At 44.1% G+C, this 22458-nt stretch overlaps 1 protein-coding gene across 2 annotated transcripts in view; it reads left to right on the top strand.

Annotated features, from left to right (window-relative positions):
- Nucleotides 1-15018, top strand: part of EPHA8 (EPH receptor A8) — a 47947-nt gene extending 32929 nt beyond the window's left edge. Inside the window, exons 6-17 of one of the 2 annotated variants that reach the window (XM_074191719.1) lie at nt 75-199; nt 308-470; nt 4706-4799; nt 7270-7337; nt 8173-8337; nt 9545-9730; nt 10171-10232; nt 11252-11461; nt 11974-12123; nt 13074-13264; nt 13633-13797; nt 14904-15018. In XM_074191719.1, the coding sequence (XP_074047820.1) occupies nt 75-199; nt 308-470; nt 4706-4799; nt 7270-7337; nt 8173-8337; nt 9545-9730; nt 10171-10232; nt 11252-11461; nt 11974-12123; nt 13074-13264; nt 13633-13797; nt 14904-15018 (1694 nt within the window). Of the gene's footprint in view, nt 1-74; nt 200-307; nt 471-4702; nt 4800-7269; nt 7338-8172; nt 8338-9544; nt 9731-10170; nt 10233-11251; nt 11462-11973; nt 12124-13073; nt 13265-13632; nt 13798-14903 lie in introns of both variants that reach the window. The other variant, XM_074191709.1, reaches the window with a different exon arrangement.
- The last annotated feature ends 7440 nt before the right edge of the window (nt 15019-22458 follow it).

Below are 22458 nucleotides of genomic sequence, written 5' to 3'. Positions count from 1 at the left end.
GAGCCCACAAAGGGAGGGAAAAGTTAAATTATTTACAATGCCTTTATAACATCCCTTGGCTTTGGTCCTTCCAGCCCCATCCCAAGTGGTGGCGATCCGCCAGGAGAGAGCTGGGCAAACCAGTGTCACACTCCTATGGCAAGAACCAGCACAGCCCAATGGAATCATCCTGGAATATGAAATTAAATACTATGAGAAGGTAAAGGTAATAAAGCTGGAACAGAGGGACAAAGGATGGCAGAATTGGGCATGGAGGGAGCTGGGCAAGTTCAGCCTTCTAAGCTCCTTTCTCCCTCCAATCACTCAGGACAAGGAGATGCAAAGTTACTCCACCCTCAAGGCCACAACCACCAGGGCAACTGTCTCTGGTCTGAAGCCAGGCACTCACTATGTGTTCCAGGTGCGAGCCCGCACTTCAGCGGGCTGTGGTCGCTTTAGCCCAGCCATGGAAGTGGAGACTGGAAAACCAAGTGAGTGTTAAGGTGGGAAGGATCGAGGGCAGAGGCCATGGAAGGGCAGAAGCATCTTGAACAAAGTCATATGTTTCTTGGGACTGAGAAAATTTCAGAGCTAGAAGGGATTGAGCAGTTTTCAAATGAAATTAAAGCTAATATAATCATAAGAAAAAAATGTTCCAAATCATTACTCATTAGAGAAATGCAAATTAAAACAACTATGAGGTTCCACCTCATACCTTTCAAATTGGCTAAGATGACAAAAAAAGGAAAACAATCAATGTTGGAGAGGTTGTGGGAAGATTGGGACATTAATGTATTGCTGGTAGACTTGTGAACTGATCCAACAATTCTGGAGAGCAATATGGAACTATGTCTAAAGAGCAATAAAATTGATCATACACTTTGACCCAGCAATTCCAATTCTAGCTCTATATTCTAAAGAAATCATAAAAAATTGGAAAAGTTCCATATGTTCCAAAATATTCATCACAGCTCTTTTTGTAGTGGCAAATATTTGAAAACTGAGGGGATGCCCATCAATTGGGGAATGACTGAACAAGTTATGATACATGAATGTTTGTGAATACTGACTATAAATAGTCAGACTCTAGAGAAGCATGGAATGAATCAAAGGAACTGATGCTGAGCGAAAGGAGCAGAACCCAGAGGACATTGTACACATTAACAATACTGTGAGTTGATCAACCTTGATGGATGCAGCTCCTCTCAGCAGGTCAGAGAACTGGGACAATCCTAGGAGACCAACTATGGACAATGCCATCCCTTTCCAGAGGAAGAAAAAAAAACAAAAATGAAAAACCTACAGAATCTGAATGAACATTACACACACTTTTTAAAAATTTCTCTTATGTATTCCTTTCCTATCTCATGATTTTCTTTCTTTTTTCTTAATCCTAATTCCTCATACCAAAAATGACTAGTCTGTAAACATGTTAAACACAAATGTGTATGTACAATATTCACCAGACTGTTCGTAGCTAAGGGGAGGAAGGTGGGAAGGGAGAGTGGAAGGAAATTACATAACTTAAAAATATGCATATGCACGTGGATGAATGTTGAAAATTTTTCATAACATTTAACTGGAAAAATAAAATAAAATATCAACTGGGAAAAAAGGGACCAAAGATTGCTTTAGGTAGAAGGAAACCTAGAACATAAAATATAAATGACAATACTAGCTTATAACATAGTGCTTTTATCTACATATTCTTTTTTAATTGAATTATTTTTCCAATTATATGTAAAGATAGTTTTCAACATTCATTTTTGTATTCTCCTTCCTACCCTAAAATAGCAAATCATCTGATAGAAGTTATACATGCATAAACATGTTATGCATATTTCCTTATTAGTCATGGTGCATAAGAAGAATCAGAACAAAAGGGAAAAACAATGAAAAAAAGAAAATTAAAATAAGTGAAATTAGTGTGCTTTGCTCTACATTCAGACTTCATAATTTTTTTTTGGATGTGGATAGCATTTTCCATCATAAGTATTTTGGAATTCTTTTGGATCACTGTTGAGAAGAGCTAAGTCTATCATAATTGACCAGCACACAATGTTGCTATTGCTGTTCCAGTGTTGCTGTGTACAATGTTCTCCTGGTTCTACTCACTTAACTCAGAATCAGTCCATACAAATCTTTTCAGGTTTTTCTGAAATCTTCCTACTCATAATTTCTTTTTTTAAAATGTTATTTTTACTTTTTCAATTACATGCAAAGATAGCTTTCAACATTCAACTTTTTGTAATCTTTTGAGTTCCATATTTTTCTAATACCTTCCTTTCCCTCCTTGTGACAGTGAGTAATCTGATATAGATTACACATGTATAATTGTGTTTACCATATTTCCACGTTAGTCATGTGTTAAAAGAAGAATCAGAGATTTCTCTCTGAAGAGAAAGAAAAAAAATAAGAAAATAGTTTCTTTGATCTGCATTCAGAATCCTTTGGTTCTTTCTCTGATGTAGATGGCATTTTCTATCATAAGTCTTTTAGAATTGTCTTTGATCCCTGTATTGCTGAATAGAGATAAGTCTGCCATAGCTGATCATCACACAATGTTGCTATTTCTATGTACCATGTTCTCCTGGTTCAGCTTACTTTACTCAGCATCAGTTCATGCAGGTCTTTCCAAATTTTTCGGAAATTTTCCTACTTATCATTTCTTATAGAATAGTAATATTCCATTACATTCATACACAATTTGTTTAGCCACTCCCCAATTGATAGGCATCCCCTCAGTTTTGAATTCTTTGCCACCACAAAAAGATCTGCTCTGAATATTTCCATTTCCCCCCCCTTCATATGATTTTGTTTTGAGAATATAGACATAGTGATGACACCACTGGATCAGAGCACATGCAATTTTATAGCCCTTTGACCATAATTTGAAATTGCTTTCCAGAATATTTACCTACATATTTTATATATATATTTGATATACAACAACCCTATAAAATTGGTGCCATTATATAAATTAAAAGATGGGAAAATTGAGGCCAAAAGAATTTAAATGACTTGCCCATGGTAATCCAGATTTGAACTTATAACTTCCTGATTTTGAGTCTTGGCATATGCCAAAAGAAGAGGTCTAACTGTGAAAGACCTTAGAACATAGAATGGAAGAATTGAGAATATTAAAGCTTGAAAGGACCATAGACAATATAGCATATCAGAGCTGGGAGAGACTTCAGAATATAAAATGTTAGATCTGGGAAGGATCTCAGGACATAGAATGTTAGAGCTGGGAGAGACCATGGACAATAGAATATTAGATCTGGGAGGGTCCATAGACCATAAAAAGTTAGATCCAAGAGGGTCCACAGACCTCAGAAGATTAGATCTGGAGGGCTCATAGACCTTAGAAGGTAAGATCTGGGAGGGCCCAAGGACCATTGAATATTAGATCTGGGAGGGACCTCAGAACATAGAATGTTAGATCAGGAAGGGCCCACAGATCACAGAAGATTAGATCCTGGAGGACCCATAGAACAGAATGTTAGATCTGGTAGGGCCCATAGACCATAGAATGTTAGATCTGAGAGAGACCTCAGGATACAGAATATTAGATCTGGGAGGACCCATAGACCACAGAATGTCAGAGCTGAGAGGGCTCTCAGGGCATAGAATATTAGAGCTGGGAGGCACCTTAGACTATAGATTTCTAAAGCATAGCATATTAGTTTAAGAAAGGACATCAGAGACCATCCAACTTAAGCTGCTCATTTTAAGAGGACACGAAGGCAGAGATGTGCCCTGGAAGGCAGAGATGTGCCCTGCATGGAAAAGCAAGACTTCATTCTAGAAAGTCAGGGCTAAGAAGAGTCAGTGAGAGGTACAGGAAAGACACTTGTCAGGGTTCTTTAATCTAACCACGTCATTGCTGAGAAAACTGAAGCCCAGGGTTGCCTGAAGTCATGTTGGCCCAGGTGGCCTCCCCCTAGTCCACTAATTTATGCTCTGATGCCACTCTCACTTCCTATCCATGTCAGTGGGCTCTGGGTGAGGAACTAAATTCACCCATTAATCCAATAAGCAATTATTAAGTACCTGCTGCATGCCTGTATTTTAGGAATAAAAGACAAAGTGAAATACAATTGCTCCCAATTAGCACACATTCTTCAAATACAGAGATAAGGAAGTAGGTGGCACAATGGATCCAGCACTAGACTTGGAATCAGGAAGATCTGAGTTCAGATCACGCACCAGTTATTTACTATTGACCCTGGGAATTTCACTTAACCCTGATTTACCTCAGTTTCCTCATCTATAAAATGAGAATAATAAAACACTGACATCTCAGGATTAAATGAGGTAATATGTAAAGTGCTTTGTAAAGTTTAAATGTTGACCATTATCATTATATTTAAAAAAGGTTAACAATAATATGAGAGGAGGGAGTTGAGAGAGGCTACTAGCAAGATATTAGGAGGATTAGGTTGCAAACTCCTTTGGGGCAGGGATTATAACCTCAGTGTTTAGCATAGTGTCAGTACACAGTAGGAGATTAATCAGTGCTTTATTGATTGATTCCTGATTGATTTGTTAGAAATGTTCCACTCTGGGTTGCTCCTCTCAGAGAGGGAGGGGAAGAGGAAGATGCCCCCTGGATTCAGATCCAGGCCAGGCAGAGAAGTTTTCTTTCCCCCCTTTGACTCTGACCACCTCAGCTAGGCTAACCACCTTCCCCAAAGCTGATAGTGTCTCCCGTCTCCCACAGCAGGGCTACGCTATGACACTAGGACCATTGTGTGGATCTGTTTGACGCTCATCACTGGTCTGGTCATCCTTTTGCTACTGCTCATCTGCAAGAAGAGGTAGGTGGGACCTCTGATCTTTTCTTCCCCCCCTCCCCCCACAGCTATTACCTTCTCCCCCACATATCAGGGCTTCACGGGCCAGAGGACTTCACTTTCCAGGTCAATGAAAGTTCCCAGTACATTTGTTTTGTATCTGTAGGGCGTCCTCTATGTCATCTTCCTCTCTTACCATCTGTCCCTATCCCTTTCTGCTTGTCTTCCTACCCCCCTCATTGTCCTGAAAAAACAGCCCTGAATATAGGGGCAAAGATTGACAAACAAGGGGATAGAATTTCATATTATGTGATAATAATAGCTAGTATTCATATAATTTTAAGGTGTATGAAGCAGTTTATAAGTATTATCTTATGTGATTGTCATAAGAACCCCAAGAGGTAGTTGCTGTTTTTATTTCCATTTTACAGAAGAAAGTTAAGTGACTCACCCAGGATCATACATCTAGTAGGTGTCTGAGACTTGATTTGAACTTGATCAGGTCTTTTGATTCCAGATCCAGCTCTATATCCACTGGGCCACCTAACTACTTAAGAATCTAGAATTTTAGAGTAGGTGATATTTCAAAATACCCAATATCAGAGCTAGGAGAGCCCTTAGAACACAGATGTCAGAGCTGGGAGGGTCCTTAGAACACAGAATGTCAGAGCTGGGAGGACCCTTAGAACACAGAATGTCAGAGCCATGAGTTCCTTTGTGGCACAGAAGTCATAGTTGAAAGGGCACTTGAACCTAAAATGTCAGAAGTGAAAAGAACCTTAGAATATAAAATGTCAGCATTGAGAGACCTTCAAAAGGAATGTCAGCAAAAATGAATGTTAGAACAGTATGTCAGGTCATTAAATGTTTTGGACCTGGAAGGAATTTTAAATTTATGTATTTATTTGAGTTTTACAATTTTTCACCTAATCTCGCTTCCCTTCCCCCACCACCACCATAGAAGACAGTATGTTAGTCTTTTCTTTATTTCTATGGTATACATTGATCTAAATTGAATGTGGTGAGAGAGAAATCATATCCTTAAGGAAGAAAAATAAAGTATGAGAGATAGCAAAATTACATAATAAGAGAACGGTTTTTTAAAATTAAAGATAATAGTCTTTGGTCTTTGTTCAAACTCCACAGTTCTTTCTCTGGATACAGATGGTATTCTCCATTGCAGATAGCCCCCAAACTGTGCCTGATTGTTGCACTGATGGAATGAGCAAGTCCATCAAGGTTGAATATCACTCCCATGTTGCTGTTAGGGTGTACAGTGTTTTTCTGGTTCTGCTCATCTCACTCAGCATCAATTCATGCAGATCCCTCTAGGCTTCCCTGAATTCCCATCCCTCCTGGTTTCTAATAGAACAATAGTGTTCCATGACATACATATACCACAGTTTGCTAAGCCATTCCCCAACATTTACTTGATTTCCACTTCTTCGCCACCACAAACAGGGCTGCTATGAATATTTTTGTACAAATGATGTTTTTACCCTTTTTCATCATCTCTTCAGGGTATAGACTCAGTAGTGGTATTGCTGGATCAAAGGGGATGCACATTTTTGTTGCCCTTTGGGTGTAATCCTGGAAGCAATTTTAGACCAAGCATATTAGAGCATGGAATGTCAGAACCATGATGGACCATAGAACAGTATGTCAGCTGAAATGGATCTTAGGACATAATATGTTGAAACTGGAAAGAACCTTAGAACATAGCATATTAGAGCATGAAATATTAGAACATAGAATATGAGAACTAAGCTAGAGTTTTTAACAGAATGAAATGGATCTTAGTGTATCATGCTAGAACATGAAACATTGGAATTGGAAGGGACTTCTTAATTCTCCAGGTAAGGAATATAAGAGCCAAAAATGAGAGGAGACCAACTCAAGATTCTGCAGATATTTTGAAGCAAAGCCAGGACTAGCTGGCTCCCTAAGTCTCCTGACCCCCAGGCCAGGACTATTTTAATGCCATCATACTTAGCAAGAGTCAGGATAAGTCAGAGACCTCCTGGATCACATACTTCAATGAAGCATGACAAGCATGGAGGCCATTTTTGATGGAGAGAATGAGAGAGCCTATCATAGTCATGGAAGAATGATATTCTTCAATATTTAGAACACTGAGGAGAGAATTTTTGCTTGATCCAAGATCTCTAGAAACGAGGAGAAGAGAGAGATAGAAATAGAGAAGGATTTCAAAGACTCTACTGAGCAAACTAGAAGGGAGTTCTGAAATTTAGAGGAATGCCGATGGTGGGATAAGAGCATCGGGGAAGCCTATCAAAAGGCTGTTCCCTGTCCAAGTGTAGCAGCCCATGCCAGGTGGGAATGGGGCTATGGCATTTCTTGTGGCAACCCTCTCAGATTTTCATTTAGGACAAAGGTACTGGTGGGATGAGGAAGCTACTGGAAGGCAGGGAATGATATGAAAGGAACTAGGAGGGAAAGGTTGGCTAAAAAACAATGAGACCCTTTCTCCCAGGCACTGTGGCTACAGCAAGGCCTTCCAGGACTCTGACGAGGAGAAGATGCACTATCAGAATGGACAGGGTAAGTGGAAGGGACTTTCAGTGAAGGATGGGGGAGGGAGGGGAAAGAGTTAGAGAATGAGGGCTATGTTCTCAACCCCCCCCCACTCTCCTGGAGGAGGGCATCAGAGCCAGGGAGGAAAGAATTCCAAAACCAAGACTCACCCCTTCAACCCAAGAACTTCTTCAGTGACCTTTGGCCGCTGTCAGGAAATCACTAGTTATTGCAAAGTTGCTCATGACCATAGATTAGTTCTGTGGATCACAGAAAGAGAAAACAGCCTTCGAATACTAAAGAAGGACACTAGGGTCCCCTTAGGAATCTCAGGAATATCTAGAGACCCAAAAAAGTCTATAGGCTAAGCCCCAAGCATTGCCAGGAGGCTTTGTTTCCTTTGGATAAAAGAAATCTTGAGTGAGAGGCATGAAAGCTCATTTATTATTTGAAGGGCTGTCATGGGGGAAAGGAATCTCTGGCTTGGGCCAGAGAAAAGAGCCAGGGCTACAGAAAGGCAGATAAATCCTGGCCTAATAAGGGGAAAATGATTAATTTACAATGATGGAGTTGTTGAAATGGCCTTCAGGAAGTGAGCTCCATGTGATTAGAGATCTCCATGTTGAATGTTGTTGAGAGAATGCCTATTCAGTTATGTATTACACTAAATGACCTCTGAGCTCAGCTCTAGAGAATATTTGGTCCTTGGTAGATTCCCTGACTCCACAAAGACACTCCCCAAATCCCATAAACTTTCAATATGGGGGGCTTCCTCCAGAGGAGAATTGCAGGGAGGGGTCCTCCAGTGGCAGGGTTTTCTCAGAACACTGCTAAGAAGGATCTCCATGCTCCTTTTCTCTAGCCCCTCCTCCAGTCTTTCTTCCCCTGCATCATCCCCCTGGGAAGATTCCTGAACCTCAGTTCTACTCGGACCCTCACACCTATGAAGAACCTGGGCGAGCCCGGCGTAGCTTCAGTCGTGAGATTGAGGCCTCAAGGATCCATATTGAGAAGATCATTGGTTCTGGTGAGAACCTGAGGGTAGCAAAACTGTGGGAGATAGGGGTATGACTGCGGAGCATGAAGAGGTAGGAGCAAGGTTAATGCACATGCTGCCGGTGACACCCTTCTCTAATGGGCAAGGTAGCCACAATTCAGGTGAGCCATTCTCGGTTCCCTTGGATAACACAATATCAGCATTGTTTGGAAATGGCACACTAGCCTCCTACCCCTGCCACTTACTACCCATGTAACTTTGAGCAGATCTTAAAATGGTCCTGTATTTCCTCATTTGTAAAAGTTTAGGAGGTTGGACTAAGATTCTTGGCAGATCTAAAATACAATATCCCTTTTATCCAACAAAGATCAGCAGGGTTAGGTTGGATCTGATCTTCCAGTCATCATGTTTCAAACACACTATTTATATCATTGAAAGAGTTGTTGCTCAAGAGACAGGGGACCTGGTTCAAATCTAGCCTGATACTTTCTAGAGGCATGACCAGGCACAAGCTAGTTTCACTTTTCTATACCTCAGTTTACACCACTGAGAGATGAGAAGGTTAAAGTAGATGAGCTCTAATGTACCTTCCCATTTTCGATCTGCCATCCCATAGCCCCACACATGTGCAAACTCATTAGCAGCACAAGGTATGGTCTTGCCAACTCTAACACTAGAACTCTTTTCCAAGGCTAGGATGCCGCCTTCCCATTAATCGCTGTTCTTCCCACACTAGATGATGTATTGCTCATTGTCCCCTCTTAGATTGCTTTAGCATACTCAGATTTATCTCTCTAAACCAAGACCCATCTCCATAATTCACCACCACATGCTATCTAACAACCCACATGGTCCAATGGAGAGAGCACTGGGCTTGGAGTCAGGAAGATTCGTCTTCCTGAGTTCAAATCCAGCCTCAGATATTTTTTGACTGTGTGACCCTGGGCGAGGCACTTAACCCTGTTTGCCTTAGTTTGCTCATCTGCAAAATGGATTGGAAAGGGAAATGGAAAAATACTTCAATATCTTTGACAAGAAAACCCCAAACGGAATTGCAGAGCTGGACACGACTAAAATGACTCAACAACAATACAGTATCGACATTTTCTCTCCTCTACCCCTCACTTCTTTGTGAATTGAACTTTACAATAGGGGGTGAGGGACATTAATAGGGATTGGGAAACAGCAGAGGCCATGGGTTGGACAAAGAATTCACTGCCTCCTTGCCATCCCTCAGGTGAGTCTGGGGAGGTATGCTATGGACGACTGCGGATGCCAGGGCAGAGAGAAGTACCCGTGGCTATCAAGGCTCTGAAGGCAGGGTCATCAGAGCGCCAACGGCGAGACTTTCTCAGTGAGGCATCCATCATGGGACAGTTTGATCACCCCAACATCATCCGTCTTGAGGGTGTTGTCACCCGAGGTGAGTCCTTTGGTTGAAGACAATTTGCTACCCTCCTCAGGTGGCCACCACTGCTCCCCATTTTCCCTAGCCCCAAGAAAAACTCCTTTCCCTTCCTAACTACACAAAGGAAAATAATTTCAAAAGCCAAGAGAAGGGTCAGTGTCTTGGTTCAGCTATGCCCCTGCCCAGTTCTCTCTTCACTGAGCTTCCCCATTGTTGCTCAGCCTCTGTGGTGGCTCTCTGGGCTTTGCTGGGTTGAATTCCCTTCTAGCTTCCCTCCACTCTAATGGACATTAAATCTGAGAAGAGAGCCTTAAATCTGACTTCCCTTGGATATTTCTTGCCTGGAGCTTTTTCCTTCTTCTGAGATTTGTGGATTGTGGGGGAGCCTAGAATAAGCAAGATAGGGAGATAGAACTCCCTCAAGAGAGCTGTCCCTCTCTGTTCCTCCTGTTCAGGGCGCCTGGCAATGATTGTGACTGAATATATGGAAAATGGCTCACTGGATTCTTTCCTGAGGGTATGTGAACAACACCCCCCCCCCCCCCCCCCCCCGCCATTCCCTAACTCCATCCACTGACCTTCCTCTCATGATGAGCGACCTGGGGGAAAGTAAAGAGGAGATAGGGATATCCCTAAACCCAGGTGCCCTCTGATCTAGCTAGACCTAGGAGCAAAATGGTGGGTGCAGTAATGACTGGGAATTAGGACACCTGGTTTCTTGTCCTAACTCTCCTAGCCTTAGTCTGAGAAAGTCATGGCCCCTCTCTGAGACTTTCCCCATCTGTAAAGTGAATGAATTAGACTAATCATTCACATGACTTCCAGTTCTTAATTTTAGATTTGGTAATGGGACAATAGGAGTTAATGTAGTATGGTGGAAAGGTCATTGATGTGGAGTCCAAAAGATCTGGATTTCAAAATGTCTGTATTTGACCTCCTCATCTGCTTTAGACGGGAATGGGCTTGTATAAGCTCCAGAATCATCTCCATCTCCCAGGTTCCCATCCTATTCCAAGAGGTCACAGTGATGGTGATCCCTTCTCTTTCTATTTGGAGCTCACTTCCAGCACTCAGTGTTGAATCCTCTAATTCCAAGGGGGGGAGGTGTAGAAATCTTAGAAGCAGACTGATCAGACTCCCGTCTACCCACATTAGGAGAAATCCCCTCTTGCACCATGGAGTCTGTAACCCCTTACCAAGGCTGAGAAGTGTATGCACATAGGCAATACTCAGGGGCTTTGTGCAGAAGCTGGGAAGAAAAAGAGAAAGAGGGAAGGAAGGAAGGAGGGAGGGGAAAAGAAGGGGAGGAAGAGGTGGGATGGAGGGTGAGATAGGAGGAAATAAAGGGAAGAAAGGAGAGAGAAGGAAGCAAGGGAGGGAAGGAAGGAAGGAAGGGAGGAAGGAAGGAAGGAAGGAAAAAAGAGAGAGAGGGAAAAGAAGAAGGAACGTAGGGAGGGGAGGGAGAGAGGAATAAAAGCAATGGGAGTCCTTGGCTAAAGTTAGCCTAAGGCTTCCAGATTTCACTTTCTCCCACAGACCCATGACGGGCAGTTTACCATCGTGCAGCTGGTGGGCATGCTACGAGGGGTGGGCGCTGGCATGCGCTACCTCTCTGACCTAGGCTATGTCCATCGAGATCTAGCTGCCCGCAATGTCCTGGTCAACAGTCAGTTGGTGTGTAAGGTGTCTGACTTTGGACTCTCTCGCGTTCTGGAAGACGACCCTGATGCTGCCTACACCACCACAGTGAGTGACCAGGGTCCCTCAGTGACACAGGGCTTACTCCTCCTCCCCTGAGCTTAGAGCACCCTCCAGATTGTCAGCCTTCACTCCTTTCTGTCTTCCTTCCTGCCCAACCCCGGATAGCCGAGAGATAACAGCATCCCACTCATACAGGGGTGCTCTGGGGTTCCCTCCCAACCCTACCCTTGACTTCCTTAGTGACTGCATGATGTTATGGAAAGGACCCGGGTCTTGGAATGAAAAAAATCTTTCATTTACTGATTGCATGACCTTGAACATGTCATTATCTTTCTGTGTACCTCAGTTTCCTCTTCTGGCCTGGATGATCTCTACTGTCTTAGACATACCCTGACTCTGGGTCATTTGGGGGGGGGGTCATTCATTCCCTACTGGCCCCATAGCTAGTCCCACCACTCCCCCACACTTCCCACGCATTCCTTGGATGCTCAGCTTAGGGTTGGTCCGTGTGAGGAAGCCTCTCTTGACTAGCCCATCTCATGCCTCTCTGGTCTCAGGGTGGGAAGATCCCCATCCGCTGGACAGCTCCCGAAGCCATTGCTTTCCGCAAGTTCTCCTCTGCCAGCGACGTGTGGAGTTTTGGGGTGGTGATGTGGGAGGTGCTGGCCTACGGGGAGCGGCCGTACTGGAATATGACAAACCGTGATGTAAGTGTGCAGCCTGGGTGGGGGGGATGAGTGTGGAAGGTCAGGGGGCCGGGGGGTAAGACCTGGGGAGGGGACAAGGCTGGGGGAGGGGGTGGAATCATGAAACAACACAGATTCACAAGATTTTGCAGGAAGGGATTTCCAATGTTGGGTTTTGTCCAATATCCTCATTTTCCGGTAAAGGAAAGGAAAGGAAACTAAGGCCCAGAAGCCAAATGACTTGTCCAAGATCACCCAGAGCATAATAATAACATAAGAATTCCAACTGAATCCTCTCGTTCCCAACTCCGCTTTAGCTGGGGTGCACCAACCAGATCCCTCTCTACAGTCCGGGAACTGGGGTTCAAACCCCATGACTCAAAATGAATTTTGCCTGGATCAAGTCACTTCCCTCTTTTGGGCTTCCTCCATTTGTGAAGGTGGAGTCTGAACAAGATGATCTCTGATGGCCCTTTTAGCTCCAGATCTATGATCCTTTCTTCTTACCTGCCCCACTCTGGTTGGGGTCTCAGCTCTGCTATGTGCTACGGGGACTGAGAGCAAAGTTACTTTTCCTGGCTCTCAGTTTCTCTTTTAAAATGAGAAGGAAGGGGGAAGCTAGCGGCACACCAGCCATGAAGTAGGGAGGATCTGAGTTCAAACCCTCAGACACTTAATAGTTGTGTGACCTTAGACAAGTCACTCGCCTCTGAAAATTAAAAATAAAATGAGCAGGGTTGAACTAGATAATGTCTAAGACCCTTCTGTGAAGGGAAGGAGCTGGTTGGGAAAGCTTGCAAGGGAGTGACCAGAGAAGAAGTTCAGTAGGAGAGAGGCTAGCTGAGGACCAGGTGGAACTTTAGGTTGGTGGGAATCAAGCCCTTAGGCTGTGAAGGGGCTGGAGGAAAATGGAAAGGGGAGGCAAGGAGGCCAGAAGGAAGCCCCACTCTGATGCCTCTCCCGCACCCCAGGTCATTAGCTCGGTAGAGGAAGGGTACCGCCTCCCTGCCCCCATGGGCTGTCCAGCAGCCCTACACCAGCTCATGCAGGACTGTTGGCAGAAGGAGCGGAGCCAGAGGCCACGCTTCCCCCAGATCGTCAGCATCCTCGACTCACTGATCCGCAACCCCGAGACTCTCAGAGTCACTGCCACCGTGAACAGGTACAAACCCTGTCCCACTGAGGCCACGTGGTGTGCTGGGAAGAGCCTTGGATTTGGAGTCTGAGGATCTGGGTTTGAATCCTAGCTCTGTTCCTTAATGACTGTTCTCCTCTGTGGGTCCTCAGGTTCCTCATGTCTCAGATGAAGGGGTTGGGTTCTCTAAGCATCTCTAAGATCCTTTCACTTCTCATCACTATGACCCCCTCCCCCAGTCTGGAATACCTTTGGGATGAGCAAAGGAACCAGTTGAGAACTGGGGAAACCTACACCTTTGGGCCCCATCCAAAGAACTGATTCTCAGAAGGTGCCCAATCTGGCCGTGGGCAGTGGCTGCTCCCATTGCTCACAAGGCTTTCCTCTGTCCACAGATGTCTGGCCCCAGCCTTTGCCCGGAGCTGCTTTGACCTTCGAGGTGGCGGCGGTGGTGTCACTGTGGGGGACTGGTTGGATTCTATCAGGATGGGTCGATATCGGGAACATTTTGCAGCAGGTGGCTACTCCTCTCTGGGCATGGTCCTGCGCATGAATGTTCAGTGAGTACAAACTAGGGTGGGCTCAGCCCAAGGGGCAGGGAGATGGAGGGAAGCAGGATGATATGGTGGGGAAAAATGCCAAACCTGAGAGTCAGAAATTTTGAGTTAAAATCCAGCCCTCCTTTGCAACAGACTAGCTATGTTGTCAAGCCAACACGTGCCGAGACTGCGTTGAATCCTGGAGATGTCAAAAAAGGCAAAAAAAAAAAAAAAAAAAAAAAAAAAAAAAAAAAAAAAAGCCAGTCCTGCCCTTGAGGAGCTTCCAATCTAATTACAATATCCATATTACAACATCCATATAAATGTTCACATGATGCACTGGGAGATATTCTCAGAGGGAAGGCCCTAGAGTTAAGGGAGATTGGAAAAGGCTTCCTGTGGCAGGTGGGGTGTTAGCTGGGACTTGAAGGAAACCATCTAGGCTGGGGGGGGCAGCCAGTGAAGATGCATGATGGAGAGAAATGAGGTGTAGGTTCCTTGAGGGAGGAATAGCATGGAGACCAAGGTCACTAGATCATAGAACAAGGTCCTTTTCACAAATTTCTATAGGTCTTAGTTTACTCATCCCTGAAATAAGACAGTTGGAGACAGTGATTTCTAAGATTCCTCCTAGTTCTAGGTCAGGGATAATTAACCTGGGATTTGTTTTGATTTTTCAAGAATATTTTTATTTTAGTTTAATTATTTTAAATATTTTTATCATTTCAACATAATTGATTTATTTAATAATTCTATGAATTATTTTATGCATTTAAAAACACAATTCTGAGGAGTGCATAGACTTCATCATATTTACTGCCAAAGGTAAGGTCCATGACACAGAGAAAGGATAAGATTCACCAATCTTTTGAATTGGGGATGAAGGGATAGGGAAAGGGAAAGGGGCATGGGAGGGCAGAAACTGGAAGAGGATGGTGGCAGGACATCATATCATCATAATGGATCATTAGAACCCATCAAGAGAGTGTGGCTGTCTCGGCACCATCCATTTCTACTACTGGAAACTATTCATTTTCCTGGCAAAGGGTTCATGGCTCCCTATTCATAGCCTCTTGCCTTGGGAGAAAGGTTCCATGGTCTTGACTGGACTTCTTTTGCCTTCTCAGGGATGTTCGTGGCCTGGGCATCACCCTCACAGGACACCAGAAGAAGATTGTTAACAGTATCCAGGCTATGCGCTCCCAACTGACCAGTCCCAATGGGCCTCGAAGACCCCTCTGACCTGCCATTTGCTTGTGGGGACTTAGAGGGAGTCCGAAGTCAGACCTATCCAGGAGGGGAAGGGGGTCTGCCAGGGCTTGAGGTCAATGGGCAAACTGGAGCTGGCTCCGTGGAAAGAAGGCCTAGGACCCAGCCCAGGACAGAAGGGAGGTGGAGGCCACCATCCGCATCCCCCTAATCCCTTCCTCCTCATGCTTCCTTCTGACCATCAGACTTGCCCCCTGGGCTGGGTCATGGGGGCAGAGGGTAGTTCTGCTTGGGGTTGGGAGCCAAGCAAGTTCTTGGCTAGGAAACTACCTGGCTCTCAGGATCTCAGCCTCCTGAAAGCCCCTTACCTATCCTTGATGTATTTGCTCACCATCCAGGGCCCGTGGGATGGGGTGGGGGCAGACAGAGACTTCTCCACCAAGCTTCCCACAGGGTCCTGGGACCTCATCCTCAAAGGCTGGTGGGCCCTAGCTGGGCCTCAACTCCTGGTGTCAGCCAAAGACACTGTTCCCCATCCCCCCCATCCCACCCTACACATGAGTGTACGTGTGTATCAGTGTATGAAAGCGTGTGTGTGTGCGTGTGTGTGTGTGTGTGTATGCGTATGTAAAAAGGCATTCTAAACTGGTGAAACTCTATCTGGGATGTCCCACTTTTGGGAAAATAGATGCTGATAAACTAGAGGTTTGCCAAGTATGGACAGGCAAGATAGAGAAGGAGGAATGGGTCAAAGGAACTGGGAATAATTAGCCTGGAGGGGAGAAGACTCAGGGCAGAGGGGTACAGGAGACTGTCCTTAAGTATTTAGAAGAATTAGATTGGTTCTGTTTGTCCCTAAAAGGCAAGACCAAGAGTGCTAGGTAGAAGCAAATGTAGACTGATGGCAGAAAAAAGCAACCTGCCTCATGGTTGCTGCCTATGTGACTTTGGATAAGTCATTTCCCTCCCTGAATTTCAGTTTACTCATCAAAAAATATGAGGGTGTTGGACTGGATAACCTCCTAATCTACAGTCTTCTTTTACTTCTCTGACCTCTTTCCTGAGCAGCTCAGGGGAGCCAGCTTCTAGTCTTGGCCCAGCTTTAGATAAGTTACTTATCCTCTCCCCTTGTTTAAAATGAGTGGGCTTGGACTGGGGCATCCATAAGGGCCTTCTGTGAAGGGAAGGAATGGGCAAACAGTTGAGATTTATGAACCAAGGTGAGAATTCTCAAAGCAGGGTGGGCTACCTCAGGAGGCGGTGAGTTTACCCTCCTCGGTGGGAGAAAGCTCTAGTGGGTTGTAGTGGGGAGCCCTGTTGAGGCAAGGATGACCTAGAGCTATTGGACAGCTTCATCACGGGGTGCTTGTGTGTTCGCAGCACCACATGTCCTGTCCTATATTGAGGACATTTGTTTGCCTGTGTTCTTCACAAGAGTGCATATATAGGAGCATGTTTATATGCCTGCTAAAACATGTTTCTGAAAGGATGTGTGGATGTGGCTGACAGGAGATCTGTGTTGGAGGCTTTTCTCCAGTTCATGGGACAATAGGTGCTCCCAAGATGATGGATTCAAGTGTTTGCATGTATGAGTCCATGTGTGAGTGTTGTGAAGCTGTGAATCTCTTGGTGAGTTGTGGTGAAGTGCCAGGGCTCCAAGCCTTCCCTATCCCCCTCTCTCCACCACTCACTCACCCACACACCCACTTTGAGTTCATGGTACCCCAGAACCCCAGTGGGTACCTAAGTTCTGTGACGAGTGCCCCTATCTCCCCCCACCACACACACACACACATAAACACTGGGGCACTCCAGGAGAAACCAGTCTTGTTTCAAAATTCACCAGCACCAAGACCCTCATCACTCATCACCCAGGGACAAGTGAGGACCACCACAGATCCCACCTCAGGTTTGGGGGGGTTGTGCTCTTCTTGGTCCTCTGTCCTCATGGCCAACTCTCCCTCATCAGTGATGGGGGAGTCCTTGGGCCAAAGTGTCTGCACGTTTTCAATCTCCAGAGTCTGGAGCCCCTTCGCCCCTTGACTCCCTCTCTCCCCACCTACCCAATCTCCACCCCAGTCCTGGGGACATTTTCAGCCCTTTTGCTGCTTCAATGGGATAACAGGGTTCTCAATATCACAAATCCTTTTTCATGAAAATAATACTACAGCTGCCTAGGGGCTCCCCTATCCCTAAGCACCCTCCACTGCCCTATTGGCCAGGGAGGAAGGGGGCAATGTGACCTTTGGCAGTCAGGCCCCTACTGCCCCCATGGGGCCCTCAATGCCCAACCACTCCCCCTTGTCCTCCTCCCCCCAAACACATTGAGCAGACTTAGGTCAAACTTTGGCCATGGAAGACAGCAATCCCTGCCCAAATGCCCAGCCTCTGTTGAGGAACTTCCCTTAGCCAACAATTCCTCATATCAGCTGGACCTTCTTCTGGATTAAGGACCACAAAGATAGAATGAAGATGGGAGGGGGTCTTTAGAGCCAGAAGTGATAGGATTAGAAAGGCCTAGAACAGGAAATAATTAGAATGTCAGAACTCAAAGGGTCACTAGAACACAGAATGTCAGCTGAGGACAGGGGTCTTAGATAATAGAATGTCATCTGAGAAGGTCCTTAGAATACATAATATCACAGCTGGGAGGACCCTTAGAACCCAGGATGTCAGAACTGGGAAGGTCCTTAGAACAGATGTTGTTGAGGAGAGGGGTGCCTTAGAACATAGGATATCAACTGAGAGGCCTCAGACCATATAATGTCAAAATTGGAAGGGGTCTTATAACACAGAATGCTGGAACTGGAAAGTACTTTAGAACAGAGAATAGAAGGGACCCTTGAAAATCAACTCTTTTTCAGGGGCTCATTGAGTTACAGAATAGGAGCTAGGATTGGATTTGCTGTCTTCTACTCCAGTGCTCTGCCCCAACCACATCCCACACTGAAAGCTTCCATTCTAAGGGGAGCAATGAGGAGGACTATAAAGCCCCCTTCATTTTTGCATCCCCTTTAACTTCTCACTACTTCCAACCCCAGGGTATGTAAATATTTTTTTTCTACTTGTGTTTGAGAATTTTTTTCCTGACTTCCTAACAATGCAAACATGGTCTTCAAAGCACAGAAAAAGCCACCAAGTGTGAGTAAGGATCTTCCAAAAGAAGGCCAGGCCCAACTGGGGCCCCTGTCTTGGGCAGCTGGGGATGCTGTCAGGGGCAGGCTCCCCTCAACCCCAGCACTGCCTCAGCCTGCAATGGAGAATGGGATGAGGGACTGGGCCAGGCCTTCATCTCCCTCTAGCTCTTTCCCCATCAACCCCCCCAATCAGCACAGTTGTCCCAAGGACACACCAGCACGGGGCACCTCCAAGGCCCTGAGCCCCTTTTCTTCCTGCAATAATTCTGGCCCAAAATACACCTGAGACCACCAAGGTCTCTCTCTCTCTCTCTCTCTCTCTCTCTCTCTCTCTCTCTCTCTCTCTCTCTCTCTCTCTCTCTCCCTCTCCCTCTCTTTGTCTCTGTTTCTGTCTCTATCTCTTCCTACACAGCCAATTTGTCCTTCCTTCCTATGGAAGTTGGGGACTGGGGCTGGACACAGCACAACATCAGGCTGGGCCCTGGCCTGCTCACAAACACATTCCCGGGCCTCTCAGGACACGGGGATCCCTCAAGACACTTGGTCAGAAGGACTGATTTGGACCAAGTGTGGCTCCCACTTCCACTCCGGAGACAGGAGGTTGACCATGGGCAACAAAGCCCTCACTGTGTTCTTCACTCTGAGTCAACAACTTGCCCAGGAGAGTAATAAATTCTTCATCTTGTGCCCATCTCTCTCTCTCTCTCTTTCTCTCTTTGTGGCCTAGGGAGCCTAGGATGGAGCTGGACCCACATGCCGGTCCTCCTAGGGTGGCTCCTAAGTTCAGAGTTTAAACCTGGGGGAGGGGGGGAAGGGCAAGAGGGAAGTGTCACTTAGTTTATGATTTTATGGATTTTAGAGTCATCCAGGGGAATGCAGTGAAAACAGCAGTAGCTTGGCACCCAGAAAGACCTGAGTTCAAGTCTAGCCTCAAACACTATGTGACCCAGGACAAGTCACTTAATCTGATTGCCTCAATTTCCTTAATTGAAAAATAAGGGGGCAGCTAGGTGGTGCAGTGGATAAAGCACCGACCCTGGAGTCAGGAGTACCTGGGTTCAAATCCGGTCTCAGACATTTAATAATTACCTAGCTGTGTGGCCCTGGGCAAGCCAATTAACCCCATTTGCCTTGCAAAAAAGAAAAAAGAAAAAAAAGAAAAATAAGGATAGTAATAGCACCTACCTCCTAGGGTATCAAATGCAATAATATTTGTAAAGTGCTTTGAAAACCTGAAAGTGATATTTAGGTATTCGTTATTACTATTATAGACGAGGAAACCGGGGTCCAGGAAAATTAAGTCTCTTATGCAAAATTAAGTCTCACACAGATAGTAGGTCTTAATACCGAGGAAGCATTCTTAAGCCTCTGGACACAAATGCCAGAATTCCTGTTAATTTTCAGGCCCCTATTTAATAAATATGACAGGTAGGGATTGGACACAGCTCCTCAGACACCAGATCTGGTGTTCTTTCCACTGTCACATTCTGGACTTTTGGTCTTGGAGAGCTGACATTTATATGGTGTTTGGTTCTATTTCATCCTCAATCAACAGTCTTGGGAAGAAGGTTCTACAGGGGAAACTGGGGAGACTAATGCCCACAGAGTGGAAGGCACACTGGCAGTAAGTGACAAAGCCAGGTTTCCTTCAGCTCCAAAGCGAGTGTTCTTCCCACAACTCCATCCTGACCCTATGATCCCAGTGAAACAGTATTCTAGCTTGGAGCCATACACGCCAGGGTTCCCAGAGTGAGATTTAGGGCTCCCTAAACACCCCAGTTCTGCATCTTTCCCCTTATTCTCCTCAGAAATGTTTTTTTAAACTGTTACTGAATTAACATATGGGACCTTGGGGATTTCTATTTAGAAGGAAACTTATAAACCAGACCTCTCATTTGACAGATGAGGAAACCAAAGTCCAGAGGGATGATGAGAATGTGTCTAAGGTCAGAAAGGGGAAATTATATACAATTAGAGCCAGAAAGAACTTTAGAATATTAGGTATTTGCATTGCACTTTTAGAACAGAGATTTGTCAGAGCTAGGAGAGAGTCCTTAAAACACAGAAGATCAGAGCTGAGAGGATTTTTAGAACATGGGATATATTCAAATGTTCAAAGATCTGATTCCTAATTATAGGTGTGATCAGTCTTTCTTACTGATATTCCAATATCCAGTAACAAATGCCACTAAAAGGTAAAATCCAATGGACAAATCATATATGTTTTGGTGGGTTTTGCCATTCTATGTTCCAACCTAACTCACATAAAGGAGGTTAGTGGCACAGCGAACAGAACACTGGACCTGGAGCAAGAAGACCTGAGTTCAAATCTGTTCTCAAACACATATTTGACCCTCAGAAAGTCTCCTAACATCTGTTTGCCTTAATTTTCTCATCTGTGTCATGGATATCATAATAGCATCTTCCTTCCATGGTTGGTGGCAAACGAAAACACATTTGTAAAAATGCTTACTCCAGTGTAAAACATACAGTGTATTCTATAAATGCTTATTTCCTTCAAAATGCCCTTCCATATATGATATTCTATGATGCAGAAAGATTGAAATCTAGTTGGGAAAGATTCACCAGCATGCAAAGATAACTACTCTATTCTTCTTTCTAAGTTAAATGAGCAATACAGATGATGAGTCCACAGGATATTAGAGATGGAGTATCCAAGAGTCATCCACAAAGGCTTTCCAGTATAACTGAACCTTACAAAAGAGAACAACAATTCAAAGAATCAATTTACTGAGAAGCCATTACGCTAAAGGATATGTTTCTGGAGAAATGGCATCTAGTGGGAAATGTTAGAAGAGGGAAAAGAATAAATATTTATTAATTATCTACTCACTATTTCAGGCACTGTGTTAAAGACTTTGACAATTATTTTCTCAAAGGGTCACCCCAGGTGTTCCCAGGTGAAGGCTACACTTCTCTAGGTCTGTAGAGTTTTCTGGTTCTATGTCAGCCATATATACAGCAATAGAGGTATCAGCATCCATTTGAGAGGTGGAGGCAAATCTTCAGTAGTAATGCAATCTGAGGCTGAGTTTTTCTTGCTTATATAAAGAAATCATTTTGCCTCTGAAAACTTATCAGAGGTGGTGCAGTGGATAGAGCACCAGCCCCAGAATCAGGAGTACCTGAGTTCAAATCCAGCCTCAGACACTTAATAATTACCTAGCTGTGAGCCTTGGGCAAGCCACTTAACCCAATTTGTCTTTCAAAAACCTAAAAAAAACTTATCAGGGAAGTTTACTTTTTTAAAAAAATCAGTCTCGAAGGTTTGAGGTGTTAAGTGACCAAGGTATGAGTGAAGAGTCTTAAAGAGTTTTTCTGAATCCATGACTGGTCTTTCAGGCAACACCACCCTGGTCTATATTGAAATGATCTGTATCCTTAGATGACGAGGGCCTTATCTGGAGATAAGGTCTATAATAGGCAATTTCTCATAATTTGCCTAAGGATAGCATATCTTCAGTGAACTTGGGAAGAGACTTATCTCAGGTTGGGATCTTTCTCAATTATTCTGAGAATGACCTTGGTGAAGTTTATATGTTATATACACAAATGTGTTTTATATATATGAAATATTTATATATGGAAGCATGTATATATTATATTTTTATAAATATATTTTGGAGGGGAATGGGAAGGAATGTTAAAGAGGGAAAGGAAAAGCTGCTTTTAAAAATCACAAAGGCTATATAGAGAACTAAATCAAATTTATAAAAATATGAGTCATTCCCCAATTAATAAATGGCCAAAGGATATGAACAATCTTCAGAAGAAGACATCAAAGCTATCAGTAATCTTATTAAAATGCTCTAAATCACTATTGATTAGAGAAATGCAAATTAAGACAAATTTGAGGCACCACTATCAGATTGGCTCATTTGACAGAAAAGGAAATTGACAAATTTGAAAGGAATGTGGAAAAATAGGATCCTAATGCATTATTGGTGGAGTTATATGGAAAACAATTTGGAACTCTGTCCAAAGGGATGAAACTATGACGTATGGGGTTGCTAGGTGGCATAGTGGTCCTGAAGTGAGGAAGACCTAAATTCAAATTCAACCTCAGACATTTAATAATTACCCAGTTGTGTGACCTTGAGCAAGTCATTTAATCTCATTGCTTTAAATAAATAAAATTTAGGAAAAAAATTTATAAAAACATTAAAAAAAACTATGCTATACCCTTTGACCCAGTAATACCAGTAATATTGGATCTGTATTCAAAAGAAATAAAAGGAAAAGGAAAAAATTTTATGGTAAAAATATTTATATTTTTAAAAAATAGTTATAGGGGCAGTTTGGTGGCACAGTGGAT

This window comes from Macrotis lagotis, chromosome 1 (assembly GCF_037893015.1).
Source record: "Macrotis lagotis isolate mMagLag1 chromosome 1, bilby.v1.9.chrom.fasta, whole genome shotgun sequence".
Classification (NCBI taxonomy): domain Eukaryota; kingdom Metazoa; phylum Chordata; class Mammalia; order Peramelemorphia; family Peramelidae; genus Macrotis; species Macrotis lagotis.
Note: the sequence above shows the minus strand (reverse complement) of the source record. Positions and strands in the feature narration are given on the sequence as shown.